Source organism: Helianthus annuus, chromosome 4, assembly GCF_002127325.2.
Source record: "Helianthus annuus cultivar XRQ/B chromosome 4, HanXRQr2.0-SUNRISE, whole genome shotgun sequence".
Classification (NCBI taxonomy): Eukaryota; Viridiplantae; Streptophyta; class Magnoliopsida; order Asterales; family Asteraceae; genus Helianthus; species Helianthus annuus.
The window spans coordinates 200,994,136-201,011,907 of record NC_035436.2 but is presented as its reverse complement, the minus strand read 5'-3'; the positions used below and the strand labels follow the sequence as shown (position 1 = coordinate 201,011,907).

Genomic DNA, 17,772 nt, shown 5'->3' with positions numbered 1-17,772 from the left:
TAGGAGACATGGGTCTCACCTAACCTCAATGGGCCAAGCCCAGTTAGTGTTATCTCTACAAGTCCCCAGCCCATTGTAGCATAAAGTACATCGTGGGCCTCGCGTTGGGTTAGTAAGCAATAATGATATATATCATTATAAAATACAATAAGTAATGGAAATGTCCGATCGTTCGGATCGGATCCAATACCATACTCCATCAGATACCATTTTATTTTGTATTGAAATAGAATTTTGGCCTTGATTAACTTGATAATTACAATGAAAGAAAAAACAATATATTGGAGAATAGTTGGCGTATGGCTGGAATTAGGCCTTGATTTAATTTGGGAAGGATGATGGACTTGATCTGGTCCTATAATTTCTCGTTGATTTGTTCTTACCTTTTAACAAACCCTGGTTGAAACCGGATTCGAACTTGAGACCTTTAGCCTAAAACCCAAATCTTCGTTTCTCCTTTAATGCCACTTGAGCTGTAGCTCATTGGCCTCTTAATACTATTTTTTAAAGTCGAAACTTCTATATAAATATAGAAAAAGCACAGACCAACAAGCAACTGAGACCCGACAATTACAAAATTACAATGCGTATATCTTAGCCATAAAAAATAATAAGAAGTAGAAGAAAATAAGACTTGAAAAGGATATTGTTTATTTCCTTGACTACAACATTATGCCATATTGTCAAACTTGCATACCACTTGTACCAAATGTTCAACATATTGTCAAACTCTAAACAAACTCTTACAAAGTCAGCAACTCAGCATACAACCACAAACAACTTCTCACTGCAACAGATGTTAACCACAAAAACTTATTCTTCTTCATTAGCACACATACTCATTACGAATCACCAAACCGCTGCTTGAAAAATGCAAGCAGTTGCGCCTTTGGAGGTATTACTCTCGGAGGCAAGACGTCCTTCACAACTTCAACTTTAAGAAAGTTATCAGCCCATTCGGTTATTTTTGGAAACTTGTCTTTCGGGACAAACTTTATTCCAGTACCTTCTTCGAGCATTCCAAGCCAATACGCGATGAAACTGGCAGCAATATCAATCAAATTAATATTGTCACCTCCGAAGAACTTGTTACCTTCAACCGCGAGTTTATTTTCTACTACTTGCAACTGCTTATGCGCTTCTGCAATCGCATGCTCCGCTCCATTGCTTCCAAAAACCTTGAGTATCGCAAGAATACACTGGCGAAAGTTAACATGCTCAAATGAAACCGAATCATTCATCAAAAATTGCACAAACAAAAGAAAAATAAAGATTATCATAGAATTACAGACGGCATACTCATTACCGTAGAATCTATAAATTTAGCCCAGAATCGAACAACAGACTTTTCGTAAGGATCCTGTGGCAAGATTGGATACCCTTTCCAGACATCGTCGATGTACTCAATGATAACAAGAGACTCTGGAATCGGATTCCCATTGTGTACAAGCACCGGAACTTGCTTATAAACAGGATTATATTTGAGAAGGTCAGCACTCTTGTTTTTGATATTTTCTTCGACAGTCTTGTAGGTGACTCCCTTGAGAATAAAAGCAAGTTCCACTCTGAAAACGAATGGGCTTCCTGAAGCTGCGTACAACTTCAGTTCATCCGCCATGTTTCAATGGGCTGAATATTCAGTCTCCAGCAGTACTTTCTTTCAAGTATGGTGGGCTGGCTTCTATAGAGGACTATATTTATACAATTTAACGTTACTTGTTGCGTAATGCATGACTTCATTTCATAACCTATGACTTTATTATTTTTCTATTATGGCCAGCATTCCCCGTTTTCCACACATCACCATCCATTTTTCTTTCTATTATTCTTTGAAAAACAAATAAGCTTTCTTTTATACATAAACGTTATTTTTTTTTATAGAACAAAGTTTATTTTTTTTAATAATGTCATGAACTCTACAACAACTACACCCGGTACAGTTTCATCCATAGCTAAGCTCTTGACGGAGTCTAAAGAGAGTGAGATATAGACAAATTATACCTCTGCACCGAATGACCGAATGATAGAGAGGTTGCTTTTCAGAGAGAGAGAGAGCAAAGCCGGCCCTGGGGGTGGGCGGGGAGGACCACCGGCCAGGGCCCGATATCTCGAGGGGCACATTTTTTTATGAAAAAAACCCGATATGTATATGTAAAATATTGTTTTAATAGGGTACACGCATACAAACACCAACATAGGCCCTCTTAAAAAACTATTCTTATGGTTTAGATTAGTTATTAACCCATTTGGCATTAGATTTAGACCTTTAGTAAGCCCAATACCCAATTTCGTTAAGGCCTAAGGGCACATTTCTTCGAGCTTGAACAGGGTATACGAATTCTCAGGGCCGGCCCTGAGAGAGAGAGACTCACAACTCTAAAGCCATATCCAACCATAAAAGTCAAATAAAACATACATAACTACTACAAAATATGCATGTAAAAAAACATAGAGTATAAAAACGCATAATAGGGATTAATAACTAATAACACACCATATTGAAACACAGAGCAGTGATAATATGCAGGGTCACCTAAATAAGCTGAAAAGCTAAGCTTCTAAGACAAGAACCTAAAAAAAGGGTAGTTGCACGGTATCTCTAACCGCGGAAGGGATCTTCCTTCCCAGTTCATCACCCGACAAGGATCCCTGGCGGCAAATACCCATAGCCATCAAAGAGGGGTAAGAAACATGTTTCAAACCCGAGACCTCAAGTGTCCTCGGTTCGGCTTTAAAGCGGGTGTCGGTGGCCACCAAAGTGGCACTAATGGGAATTGAACTTGGGTCTCCATTGGAGAACCCAAGTCACTCCACCACTAGGCCACTTGTGGTGGTTTAAGACAAGAACCTAAAACCAAGCTAAACCATCATTCTAAAAATTCTTAATGTCTTCACGAACTCTTGTACTTAGACCATGTTAAACAAAATAATGCCCCCATCATGGGGCATTATTCGACACGTGGCAGTCCAGTCAGCATGGGGCGTTATTGCAAAAGTGGCGTAGTGGGAACAATGCCTGATAATGCCCCTTCCAATCATTAAACAAAAAAAAAAACTATTTTCTCATTGGTGGGTCAAACCCAGTCAACCATTCCACAAACCATGTTAGGCGTTTTATATATAATGCCCCACCAATTTTTTTTTTTCAAAAGTAATGCCCTATAATGCCCTATGTAATGGGGAGGGGGCGTTTTTTTGGCCATATAATGCCCTATAATGCCCCACTACACATGGTCTTATACTTGACCAATCGTCTCAAATTAGTTTGGATCTACCTTTACTCCTCCGCTAATTTTCCCCTAAAAATGTCATGAAATCTATAACTATTTATTCTAGCAAAGACCAGTATTTTTCTCATTCTTTGGTATTTGATAATAATGAAAATAATAACAACAATAATAATAACTAATAATAATACATGGCATATTTATATGTATAACATAGTTTATAACTACATGTAAACCTCGCGGGTTTCGTGTTGTGTAATTTCAAACCATAACATTAACGACATCAAAACACTGTATTAAATTGATTATAATCAAGATAAATAAAATTGTAAAGCTCTCAACACAACGTACATGGATTAAGTTTAACGGTGATTGAGCAACTTATGGAAAAAATGCATTTTGGACACTAGTGTTTATAGATTGTATTCACTTTTTTACATGTGATTTATTTTTTTTTATTATACCAATATGTGATTGTTTTTACATTGTTTTTGTTTTTTAGGATATTTGGCTAATTAGTATTTTTATAAAGGGAATTTAAACAATTTATATACTTAAGGAAAATGATATATTATTAGTACCATTGCTTAAATCGTATAACTGGTTGACAAATTTTATAAAAAAGTTGATTGGTTTGTAATGGATATGGGAATACCAATGGCCTCGTCGCAACACAGTTGTTTGCGACAATCTCGAGTCCATTTTCGTTTTTTCTTATATGAACTTCAATATTGGGGTTCATGGTGACATTTTGACATTATTTTTACATAGTGTTATGCCCCTGTCGAAACATGGTGTCCTAATACTAGTTTTGATTAAATTACAAATATTCATAAGCTTTTTGAGAAGGCAATAAATTTAAGAATAAAAGATACGTCAACACAAAATCTTAGATAGTTTTGTGTTTTTAAAAACTTAAGTCATGTTCGTGTATAAGATATTTCACTACAAGAAAACAGGGTAATAGCAGCGACAGATGTCGCCGCTAAAGACTATGATATGTGCCGCTATTGTTAATAGCGGTGACGTGTCGTCGCTAAAGGGTCGCCGCTATTGCTAAATATTCTTGTAGTGTTTAGATAGTTTTGTGTTTTTAAAAAATTAAGTCATGTTCGTGTATAAGATATAACTCATGTGATAACTTATATGTGTGTTTTAATGCATTGATAGTTTTAATATAAAACATTAATACCACCTTCAAAAATATATTATGACTATTTTATATAACCTGAAATTATTATATATATCAAACTATAACATATTATTATATATGTTAATCACTAGGTTATAACTCGTAAATTTCCTAAACAATAAAAAATAATTTACAATAAGGGCAAGCGGGGTGGGAGGAGAATTCCTCCGTGATGGATTTCTTCACGCGTGATAACAACGAACACACTACCCCCACCCCTTAATTTCCACGCGTTAAACTTAATTTGCATGATAAACTTCACGCGTGATGTGATGAGTTGAAAAGGTTGTAAGTGTTGTGAGTGATGGGTATTGTTGGGTGTTGTGAGTGATGACCATTTTCACTAAAAAGGATTGTGAGTGATGGAATAATGGTTGATGACATGACGGAACTTGATTGGATGTTGTGAGTGATGAGTGAGAGATTACCACCCCCTCCCCCTAATGGACAATGTACTATAAAATAAATAATCTTAAAGTGAAATACCTACATTACTAATGACAATTAAGAATACAATAAAAAATACACAGACCTATAATACTAATGTTATTAAGCATCTTTATGTATGTGTATTTAATATACTATGTATATGTATTCAATATACTAATTACATTTGTACGTGGTAACAACACTTTTATTACTCTAGATTAGAGGTGTACAAAAAACCGGTTTTAGAATCGGAACCGGGAAAAAAACCGAAACCGGTTTTTTTTAACCGGTTTTAGAACAGAACCGAGACCGGATAGGGATATTTATCTTCGAAACCGGTTATAAAAAAACCTGTTTAAACTGGTAAAAAACCGTTTTTTAATAAACCGGTTAAAAACCGACCCTAACCGGTTGGACCGGTTATTGTTTTGAGTAAAAAAAAAACCGGTTAGTAACCGAAACCGGTTATAAAAAAACCGGTTTTTGTTTTTGATGAAAAAAACCGGTTCGATTAATAACCGGAACCGGTTTTTGATAAATACCGATTTGTACACCTCTACTCTAGATGTGCCATTTGATTAAATATTTTAATAATAATAATAATAATGAAAGAAATAAAATTTCATATTATACAACTTTGACATTATCTGCGTCAAATCACAAATCAATACTATACAATCAAATCTATATCTATACTTATATAATAAAAAAACCAATAAATGGACACTTGTCATTATTCTAAACCATCATTAATCTATACTATATAATTATTATTTAATATTTTATTTAAATTATTAAATTTAATATGTTTCAAAACAGATAAAATTTTATAAAATATTTTATTATTTATTTATATTAACTAGGTTGACCCTTTGACCGTTTTCATGTAAAAGAATTACACTGATTAGTATTACATAATCATCTATTATAATAAATATATAAATAAATTAATATTTTAATATTCATCAATTTACTTAGCAACTATTTCTTCATCCTAAAAGAACGAGTTTTAAAAGTACGTGCATTTCAAGTCGATATTACAAAATTATCTATCTTAGGTTTGTGTTATATTAAAAGAATAATTAAGTCGATCTCTGATTTGTGCGTTGCGACATACCTATCAAACGGTGAAAATAGACGTACTGCGACGAGCCTGTCAAACGTGGAAAAATAGATGAAAAAACGTTGAACCCCACGCGTACGTTGCGGCGTGTTAACTCGGAAAATTTAAAACGAAACGTTAAACGGAAAACTTGCGCCAAAATGAAAAGTATAAGAGACCAAAGTTGAAAGTAAAAAGTGTTGGGGTTAAATTGCAAAAGATGAAATCTTTGGGTTAAAAGTAAAAAAAAATAACCAAAGAGGTTAAATTGGAAAAGATGGAAAATTGGAAAATTTAAATTGAGAGTGAAAAATCAAAATAATTAAAGGGGTTAAATTTTCAAGTATTGAAACTTTAGACTTAAATTGTCAAAGATTGAAACTTTAGATATAAAAAGGAATAATCCAATTTTTTTTTAAAAAAAAAAAACCTCACAAAGCTAAGAGTACAACAACCATAAGCACATTTATGTTGCTTATTTATAGTTTTTAATTTTTAATTACTAGGTTGGAAATTATATCTTAATTCCTTAATTGTAAATAATTATTATTTAATTTAAATTATTAAATTTAATATATGTTTAAAATGCAAGAAAAATAATAACTACATCTATCATAGTAATAAATTTAAATTTTAAAGTTATATAATTTAATAATTACCGATAAATTATACTTATCTAATTAATTTAAATTTAAATATTATTTTTTCGATATAATTTTATCTAATTGGCTAATTCCTATATGCATAATCTGAACATTTCAACATTTGATGGTTCAAATGTTTTCATATTTATAAACTTGACAAACATCACAAGTTTTGATCATACATGGCACAAAATTTTGTTTGGATATTAGAAAAACGTCTTAAAAATATCGTTTTATAATTGTTAAATCTTCGTTATTAATTATTTGATTTTTTATTTACTTAACCCGTGTAATACACGGGGTTATAGCCTAGTTTAGCATATACATTACTCGACTACAATATTCAAAAGCCTAGTATATCGTCTAAACGCATCTTTTCAGTTTTAACCTAGTGGTGGATTCAGTAACTTTTTTCATCGGGTTCCTTTTGGTAGATTTTCACCAATTATCAATATCTTTTTTCCAAATCATACAAGGGTTCCACTAATTTTTCATTTTTTCCCGAACAGAGGGGGTTCCCAGAAACCCCCAAAACACCATTGGATCCGCCCTTTTTTTAACCATAGCACCAAAAGTCTAGGAGACTAATGAATTAATGATACATAACCACAAATCAAGCAATTGGTCAAGAAGATATAATAGCTTGATTGAAAGCCCCTAAAATACAAAATATGATGTTAATAAAACACTCTCAGCATACCACATGAGTCATGTACAAGTGCTCAACATTGTCAAAGTCTATATGCTTACAAAACACTGTCAGCATACAACCACAAACAGCTTCTTACTGCAACATTGATGGATGTTAATAAAAAAAAAACTTCTTCTTCATTAGCACACATACTAATCACCGACGCGTAGCTCATTATGAATCACCAAACTTCTGCTTGAAAAAGGCAAGCACTTGTGCTTTTGGAGGTATTACTCTCGGGGGCAAGACGTCCTTCACAACTTCAACTTTAAGAAAGTTATCAGCCCATTCGGTTATTCTTGGAAACTAGTCTTTCGTAACAAACTTTATTTCAGTGGCTTCTTCAAGCGTTCCAAGCCAATACGCGATGAAACTGGCCGCAATATCAATCAGATTAATATTGTCACCTCCAAAGAACTTGTTACCTTCAACCGCGAGTTTATTTTCTACTACTTGCAGCTGCTCACAAGCTTTTGCAATCGCCTGCACCGCTCCATTGCTGCCAAAAACCTTGAATATTGCAGGAATACACTAGAGAAATATGCACAAACAACAGAAAAATAAGGATTGTTATATATTATATATAGAAGTATATACGACAAAATCATTACCGTAGAATCTATAAATTTAGCCCAGAATCGAACAACAGACTTTTCGTAAGGATCCTGAGGCAAGATTGGATACCCTTTCCAGACATCATCGATAACAAGAGACTCTGATATCGGATTCCCGTTGTGTACAAGCACAGGAACTTGCTTATGAACAGGATTATATTTGAGAAGGTCAGCACTCTTGTTTTTTGTATTTTCTTCAACGATTTTGTAGTTGATTCCCTTGAGAATCAAAGCAAGTTCCACTCTAAAAGCGAATGTGCTTCCTGGAGTGGTGTACAGCTTCAGTTCATCCGCCATGTTTCAATGATCTGATCTGATCCAGTCTTCAGCAGTTTCAAGTTTGGTGGGCTTCCATAGAGGACTATATTTATAAAATATGTTACTTGTTGCGTAATGCATGACCTCATTTCATAAGCTAACAACTTTTTTTGTTTTTTATTACTTATACCATTTCCAACCCATATTTATTCCTTGCTTGTTATTTGTTAAGTTCTTGGATAAGAATCGATATGGTGGACTTCTCGTTAGTTAAGTGATCGGTTAAGTTATATTTGTAATTATTTTAGTGTGTAGCAATCTGCAAAAGAACAAGAAAAACTAGAAATTGATATGTTGAGTGCTAACAATTGATCATCAAGGTAGGGTTCAAAAAAAGAAATTAGGGGTTCAAAAAAAGGTGAGGTAACTTTAATTATTAGCAAATATGGATCCGATGATACCTTGTTTCATGACTTGATTTGGTTGAGGTAACTTCCGAACATCCTTGGATTGTTTGTTCCTAACAATGTTTTAGGTCATTGTATATTCGGTTATTTTTGTTTCCATTTTAGTTGTGGATTGTTCTCACAATATCTATGATTGCTCATGTTGTATGCGCACAAGAGATCTGATTTTATTCGCTATATCCAGATCTACCCATAGTTCTGATTAAGAGGTACGCCGCTCCCTACTCATAGTTCAGATCACTAAGAAGTTCATAATCTTATATTTTCTCCAATATAATATGCTAGAAGCATATTCGTCATATGTGATCGAGGGTTTGAGTGAAAATGTGACACGTCCATTGGTCTACCTATAGTTTTTTTTTTTCTATAAATAGTAGAGATAACTAATGTAACTGTTAAGGTAATGGTCTCGTTAAGATAGAGAGCACATCTTCCACAAACCCATCGTCCATCATCCATTTACCCCATAGCTTGTGGGCGTCAACCTCAAGCCCAAGTTTCTCCACATTTGCCACCGGGTTTGGTTGGGCCGTGGAGTGTTGTTGGACCATCGGAGTGTTATTAGAGTTTTGGGTTTTGCTTTAGTGTTTAGTTTTTACCTTTTAGGGTTTAGTCTTTAGGGGTTTAACTTTGGAGTATGGCTCCCATACAACAGATTGAATCATGTACGAAGCTTACTTGACTTTTTGGGCCATTGATCATCCAAGATCAATGGCTCAAAACTAGCCAATGACATTTACTTAATATTAAGGTTCAAACAATTGAAGAACCAAATAGAGGAATGGTATTCTAGTATTTTCTCACTTAAACTCCTCTCCCCCCCCCCCCCTATTTTCAAACGGTTATAATTTTTTCATATGTTAATATTTTTTTTTAAATTATGCCGTATTAACGAGCATTTCATTTTGTTTAATTCGAGCAGCCTATTGCTGTAGTTTTCTTAAAAAAATTACATGATTTTGAATACCCATTAGTCCATTACGTGATTATGTGATTGTGAATACCCAACACATGACATGATTTTGGATACTCATTACGTGATTACATGATTTCATTATAGTATGTGAAACCACACTAAGTGATTGCGTAATTACGTATCAATAGATGACTATGTATTATTACGTGACTACGTGATTTTGAAATACCGTATATTAGAAATTTAATCACGTAATAAAACATAAACAATTAAGTTCTTATTATTGAATGTGTAATCACGTAATGAAATTATGCTGCATGTGTAATCACGTAATGATTTATGTTGAATGTGTAATCACATAATGGATATTCAAAATCACGTAGTCATGTGCTGAATATTAAAAATCACGTAATCACGTAATGGACTAATGGGTATTCAAAATCCTGTAGTTTTTTTAAGAAAACTATAGCAATAGGCTGCCCGAATTAAAGAAAACGAAATGCTCGTTAATACGGTGCAATATTTTTTAAAAAAAAAATCCTAACGTATGAAAAACTTATATCCGTTTGAAAATCAATGGGGGAGGTTGTTTAAGTGATAAATGACTAAATTGCATTTCAAGCCAATGCCACTTGTCCTCATCTCTTATGGTATGTTTGCCATGAAGCTTTTAGGAGCTTGTATTTTTAAGCTTTTAAGAAAAAACTTCTGCTCAATAAAAAGCCTTGTTTGGTTGAAGGCGCTTGAAGCTTTTAGGTTAGGAGCTTGAAGCTTTTGGTTGAACGCTCCTACTAGTAGCGTTTAGAATGAGCTACAAGCTTTTAGAGAAAAATGACTATTTTAACCTCTAAGGATAATGAACTTTTTAATGCACAAACTTTTAAATTTTTAGTTATGTCCATTTTGGTCATTTTATACATTTTATTAAAAGATTCAGCTACTCTGTCAAACACCAAATATATCTAAAAAGCTACAGCTACCAACTTCCAGCCACCAGCTACTTTTGTCAAACATAACATACCCTTAGTCACGTATGCTTCGTACATTTTTTGTCATGTACATGATCCAACATCTTTACTTTGAGGGTTTAGGGTTTAGTTTTTTGGGGTTTAGGGTTGCTACTTAGCACGGTGTTTAATGGTCACATTTGATCCCTTAAGTTTTTTTACCTCTCGACTTTTTAATATGCGTCGATATTGAGGAATAATGCCTATTTTATCTTTTGTGGGTTTATCCTTTATGTTTATGTTTTTTTTTTCTTTTTCTTTTGGTGAACTTTAATGTTTTTCATTTTTATTAGAAAACTTTAATTTTTATAATCTTCTCCATAGTTAAATGAGTGACTTTTTGAGCAAAAATTTTGAAAAAAAAAATTCTATAAATGAAAATGTTGAATGAAGTCCTAAATATAGCAAGTCCTACCAAAATGTATTCATAAAAGTTTGTGATGTATACAATGATGTAACAAGGTCTAGAAGTTCGAGTAACTCGCCGCATAATTACTATAAGATAGGTTGTCGAGATGATTTTGTCAACTTCGCGTAAATACTTACTCAGAATCGATCAAATACGATCAACCTCGGCAAGAATCGGATCTAGTTGGTCAACTCGGTCCAAGTTTGACTTATAAGAAATATAATTTCTATGTGTATCAGTTTTCAAGGAATTAATATCAATTTTTGAAATATTTAATTATTTGAACATGCATTTTTTATTTATATTGATATTCACATATTTTGTTATAAATATTAGTGAATATATAATATTTGACACATATATAATTTTCTAAAAACTAATTTCTTTATAATTTAACATGTCTGAGTACTTTCTACCTAGGCTGAGTACTCGCAACTTCCTAGTCGACCGACCTGGAAGAGCCTAGTGACTTCTTCAACCATGAACATATATCACCAGACAACAACAAAGCATAAATTCAACGGTATATACTTAATGTAAGATAATGTAATGCAATATAACATCGTAATATCACATAATATAAATTCTTATTTGTAATACTATATATTTATAGTCTTTATTTATTATCAAAGAGAGCTGACCATTTCAGATATTCTATTCAAATTAATCCACTTTATTAATTTCAGTAATCGATGATAGAAGCATTTCTTACCAAACTGGTCACACAACAGCATTTGGAAAACCAAGGGTTAACTTATTCTAAAAAACTCCTAAAAATAAGAAGTATAGAAAGACACAATGGATGACATAAGATGATACAATTTCAAGCAAAATATAACACAATGTCAAAAAATATAACACAATATCGAGGAAAAAGTACACAATGATAAATAAAAGACACAATGATAATAAACAAAAATTCTAAAATCTACAACCTATAAATCTAAAAATGAAAACCTAAAATCTCGCATCGTAGAGTTCGATGAGACGGTTCCAATGCCGCTTGAATGAGGCCAATCGGAGTCCGTTTGATACCCTTTGTAATTTCAAAATAAAAATATTTTCATACCCTTTAATGTGAGTTTTCATGTGTCATATTCTCATTCGCTCATTATATATGGATATATGATTAGTATATATTGTATATATGTGTGGGCCCTGGTGGGGGCAAAAGTGAAACTGCACTAGTTTTAACGTTATTTTACTAATTTTATAAAAATAACCTTAAAAGCAGCAGACGGTTAATCATGCATCTTGTGGTGGCGTTGATAGTTGAAAGAGAAAGGGGTACATGCATTGATCGGCCTTTGTCCCAATTGCTGAGTGTTACGTGTCTTATGTCCAAGGCTTAATACAAAATTACTATCGAGTCGGGGGGTCACTGTAAACAACCTCTCTATTCCTACGGAGTAGAGATAAGACTGTCTACATCTTACCCTCCTGAGACCCTATCTTAGCTTTGTTATTGGGGTGATTTACTGAGTATAACAATGATGATATGATTAGCACAACATTTGCAACTATGAATAGGAAATAAACGAACATAACTAATATATTGTTGATTATTTGAATTTTAATTGAACCTAAAAGAAAGAGTAAACTAGTTGTTCTAGTTACATTCATACTCACATTGACATAATGAAAGACCACTTCTAGGGATTTTTTCACACCATCCAGTCTTAGCAGATCTATCCTTACATTTCTGCTCGCAACAATCATTATAACACTTAACGGAACATGGCCCTATTGTTACAAAACACATGTCACTTGGATGCCCCTCACTTTTGCGATCCGTTCCATTTGCCCCTGCATCATTATTATTATTTTTCATTTCAACAATTAAATCATGTCACTAGTTATTCTCTCATTTTTGTGGTGTTTAACATCTACAAAAGAAAATCACTTTGCCGAATTTTGTAAATGATGTACACCTTTGTATGTTGTTATATTTATGTTAAAAGAAGACAAAGAGGTGAAAGCCGTTACACTATATATAGGCGGAACCAGAGCGGGGTCAATACTCAATAGGGTCTATTGACCCTCTGGTCACCAAAATTTGTTAGATTTTTACATATAAAATCCGAGGTTTTTAAACAAAAAATATGATTTGGGCCCCCCTGATTGTAAACAGTAGAGAAAAGAACCTTGCGACAACCGAGCGGCTAAAAAGTTCTGGTTACGCCACCGGTATCAAATAAGAAGAGTTACAATCATGATATTTCATGTATTTTTTTTCTATTGTGAATTAATACACAGAAACTTGTAATAATTAAAAAAAGTTTTTGTTTTTCATTTTATCTTCATAATTTTTAATTTTCATAAAAATTAAAGTGACTTTTAAAACTTGATGCATAACAATTTCAAATACACCGAAAAAAAAAATCATTCTCATGCTCTCATGATAAGAAAACATTTAAGTTCTTTCATGGTAAGAATTGATCGAGTTTCTATTGGTTTTTTAAACCAAATAAACAAAAATAATAGGCAATCTCATGTTTATGTTGTCAAATAAATAGCACAATTCTAAAGAACGCAAAGGTTTATATCAAATAAGACCTTAGTTTTTCCTTGAAGATACGTATGTCTTAAAGTCTTAAGGTAAGAATAGTATAATAGTTGTATTATTTTAAAAATTCAAACAAAAATGATGACTACTTTTCAACAATTATATTCATTTTTTAGCATATTTTGTTTGTTGAAAATTATAATCGTTATTTTTGATACACTCATAATTGAGATATTACATTCAATACATATATAATATATAAATTTCATAACTACGAATGTAATATTAAAAGCATTACCGGATATGATAAGAAGAACAAAAATGATGTGAAATATGATCATAACTTTAGCCATAGCAATGATAATCACTTGAGGACTATGCTTTAGAACTACAATGGTGAAAAGAATATGATGTATGTAACATACTTATAATGGTTAGAAATTCATAAAAGCTTAGTAGCAATAAAGAAAGCATTTAAGTATCTTTGTCTTAGTTGTTTAATGTGAGTGGGTGGTTTTAATTGCAGGTTGTTTAACAAGAGATATTTTGGGTAGTGGTGGAGTTTGAACGAAACTAGGCGGGGTTAGACTCTTAAAATTTAAATCGGTGGAGAGCAAACTTTTGAAAATCTAATATTTTACACTACAAAAACAAATTTAAATTTCGGTGGGGTCAGGACACCTCCCGACCCCAATAAAGCTTCGCCATTGATTTTGGGTATCATGTCACAATAATAACTAGTTTTATACCCGTCTAAGGGTGTAAGGGGTGCTCACCTAATAGGTGAGTCCCCCTCTTACACGTAACGAACCAGAATAAGCCACGTCAACTCCCCTCTAACACTCCCCTAATACCCCTTTTTGATGGCGGCACTCCCCTCTTAGGTGAATTGTTTTTTTTAAAAAAAAAAAAAAAAAAAAAAAAAAGCTGTGATTGGACGCCGCCTTCTCTCTCCTCCCTCTCTCTTCGGTGAGCCGCCACCTAATTCTCCCCCTCTCTCTTGGTCACCGCAGTGATGGCGGTGCATCCCCGCTCGGGATTTTGGGTCACCGATGACACCCCGTATACCCTAATAGCCGGGTATTTCAATGCCATAATGATTAGTTGGGCACTGTAATGTTATAAAATGCAAACAATCCAACCATTTAATAAAACTTAGTGTATCTATAAAAAATGCAAACAATCCAACCATTTAATATATATAAATTTAGTTTACAATAATGTATCTATATAATGGTGAGGATAGTGTAAAAAGTGATATAGTAATGTTTAAACCGTACACTATTGCTAAAACACTTGAAAACTTAGTTTATTTTAGAGTGAAAGACAGTGAGATATAACAAGGATATGAAAAACAAACATTGTTATCTATCTTAAATATCAAATTTGCCCCCATCAAATATACCACCTCTTTTTCACTTTCTAAAAACTTTATGATGTCACTTTCATTCCTCGAGTTTCTAACGTTTTAAATTTACTCCCTGTGTTTTCATTATTTAACTTAAAAAACACAATTTCTTTCACATATTTATTTTTATATGCGTGTCGGTCTAAATTTACATTTCGATGTAAACGGTATAAATTCATGTTTCGATGTTAATTTCTTTTTGGAAACGAGTCAGGTCATATATTTTCATGCTTTGTGGGGGATAAATTCACGTTTCGACGTGAATGGTATAGATTCACGTTTCGACGTAATTTTTTTCCAAAAACGAGTCGGCTCTATTATAAAACGTTTTCATGTTTTTTATGTATGTTTCAGTTGATCTACTTTTTGACGTAAATTTTGTTCGGAAAAAGAGATGGGTCATATATAATATGTTTTCATTCAACGGAATAAATTCGAGTTACTGTACGTTTCAATGGCACTAAGTCTTATGCAAAGGTAAGGGTGATTTAGTGGTTAGTGGTTCGGTGGGACCCCGCTAAACGAACCAACCCTGGTTCAATTCCATCTCTTTTGTACGGTATAAATTCGATTTAATCTACGTTTTAATCCAACCGCAATGCTTATATATGTTACATTGAGTTAGATCACATACATCAAAACACGCGTTTCCATTTGGTTAATGCATCACATAACGCTTGAACTAATCCATTTGATTGTTTTCAACAGGCACGCGACGTATCGTCTGCGAGTCATATTACTAGTTTACTATAAAATGAAAAATGTGATTGTATGTATGTATGTATGTATATACGTACGTAGGTATGTATGCGTATATCTCACCATTGTTAATGGCAACCAAGGGCGGTTCTTAGTAAGTATATGGCAGGGCCACGGCCCGGGCAAGTTTTTCGTGGTAGTGCTAATTTTCCGCATTTCGATCGAATTTTTTTATATATACTATGTTCGGCCCGGGCTTGCCCGGGCTTTTTTTAGTGCCCGCGTCTTTCGGCTCTGGCACGTTCAACGGGCAAGATCCGCCACTGATGGCAACACAGACGTGATTAAAGGCTTGGATAATTGATGTTGTGCACTCTACATGCCTTATAACATCACTCAAGAGTAAAACATTAGTATCTAATTATCTCTTCTAACAACTGGGGTTTGTGGCCTAGTGGCAGACGTCGAGTCTTTAGAAGCACCATTTATGGGAAGGTATATAATTGTTATAAAAATGTAACTCTCTATCCAAATTTCTTGAATATGTTTATTAGTGGACTGCCATCTTTACAAATGATCTGAATAATAATTGTCAAACCAAGCAATTGTAATGGTAAAAAAAGGACGAGGCCATCCTTTAATTGGAATGGAAAAAGGAATGAAATGGATGATTATCATTCTATGGTATTGTTGGGTTACCATGTGAGAATGAAATGAATCAAACTTTATGTTGTTTGGTAGGCAGAAAAAAATGAAGGAATAAAACTGGTGATGGGTGGCGACGGTGGTCGAAGTAGGTGGCAACGACCATGACGGGTGGCAGTCATTTGCGACGATGTTGGGTAGCCGTCATTTGCGGCGGTGTTGGGTGGCGGTGGTGGGGGTGGTAGCGGCGGCGATCGGTGGTAGTGGAGGGTGGGGGCGGTGGCGGTGGTGGGTAGTGGGTGGCATGTGCGGCGGTGGGTGGTAGCGGCGGCATCGGTTGGTAGCGGTGGTCCACGGTGGCACCGGTGGTCGACGGTGGCGCCGGTAGTCGGTGGTTGGTGGTGGCAGTGACAACGGGTCGTGGTGGTGATGAAAAGTGAGAGATTGAACGGAATGAAAAAAAAACAAGGTGGGTGGATTGAATGAATTTGAGGTTTTTAGAGGGAATGGAACGCCTCTAGTAACGGGTGATTCCGTTACCTTGACCAGCCAAACACATTTTTTTCATTCCATCACAATAGTCCATTCCATTCCGCATCTCCTTCCTACATACTGTAAATATGTGAACTCTCTCTTAATGATTGAGAGATTGAGATTGCATTATATAGAATATTACAAAGTAACTATATACGGAAATAATGGAATACAAATAAATACAAATCAATCACAATAAAGAGAGGAGATATTAATGGAGAATAATCAGTGAGTTAGTTGAGCTTTGATTGATTCTTGAGATATTATCTTTTATCCCCCTGCAAGCGAAACGGTGGTGATTGAACCCGAAGAATGTCACGAAAAAATGCAAACTGAGGTCGTGGCAGGCTCTTTGTAAAGATATCACCAAGTTGAAGCTTGGTAGGAACAAATTTAGTGTGTAGCTTCCCTGACATAACCAATTCCCTAACGAAGTGATAATCCAGGTCGATGTGTTTCGCATGTTTGTGAGAGACCGGATTTTGACTCATAAACAAAGCACTTTTGTTGTCACATAACAAAGTAGGACGCGTGGACGAAAGAGCTTGTAATTCTTTTAATAAGTGAGTGATCCAAACAATCTCAGCCGCAACATTCGCCATTGCACGATATTCAGATTTACAGCTGGATCGTGAGACAGTTGGTTGCTTCTTCGCACTCCATGAGACTAAATAACCCCTAAAAAATTGAGTAACCATATGTTGATCTCCTTGTTTCAATACACCTAGCCCAGTCGGCATCCGAGTACCCAAGAATAGTAGATGAAGTGGGACGGGTGAAGACAAGGCCATGAGAGATGGTACCCTTAACATACCTGAGAATGCGTTTGACTAACTGGAAATGCTTTGCAGTGGGTGCATGAAGGTGTTGACAAGTTTGGTTAACTGCATAGGATAGGTCGGGGCGGGTGATGGTTAAGTATTGAAGTGCCCCGACAAGAGACCGATAATGAGTAGGATCCGAGTAAGGTGTACCATCGGTGATGGAGGTGTTGGGGGTGGAAAGAGGCGTGGGAGCAGGTTTA

General features: G+C 34.5%; 1 protein-coding gene across 4 annotated transcripts; it reads right to left on the bottom strand.

Annotated features, from left to right (window-relative positions):
- Positions 1-630: 630 nt before the first annotated feature.
- On the bottom strand, positions 631-8,225 carry LOC110937970 (probable glutathione S-transferase). 4 transcript variants are annotated; one of them, XM_035988790.1, is made up of 3 exons: positions 7,951-8,215; positions 1,307-1,360; positions 631-1,199 (listed from the first exon to the last, which is right to left on the bottom strand). In XM_035988790.1, exons 1-3 carry the CDS (start codon positions 8,194-8,196, stop codon positions 843-845), a joined length of 657 nt encoding a protein of 218 aa, XP_035844683.1. In that variant the 5' UTR covers positions 8,197-8,215; the 3' UTR covers positions 631-842. The 4 variants fall into 4 exon arrangements, with proteins under 4 accessions (XP_035844683.1, XP_022036133.1, XP_022036132.1 ...); XM_022180441.2 differs by lacking the exon at positions 7,951-8,215 and having other exon boundaries at positions 631-1,178; positions 1,307-1,702; XM_022180440.2 differs by lacking the exon at positions 7,951-8,215 and having other exon boundaries at positions 1,307-1,700.
- Between the last annotated feature and the right edge of the window lie 9,547 nt (positions 8,226-17,772).

What these genes read in the sequence shown, in the direction of transcription:
- LOC110937970 (XM_022180440.2), bottom strand. Translation starts at nt 1,618, where the DNA reads ATGGCGGATGAACTGAAGTTGTACGCAGCTTCAGGAAGCCCATTCGTT. An exon ending in CTAAATTTATAGATTCTACG is followed by an intron (nt 1,200 to 1,306) that starts GTAATGAGTATG and finishes AACTTTCGCCAG; the next exon opens with TGTATTCTTGCGATACTCAA.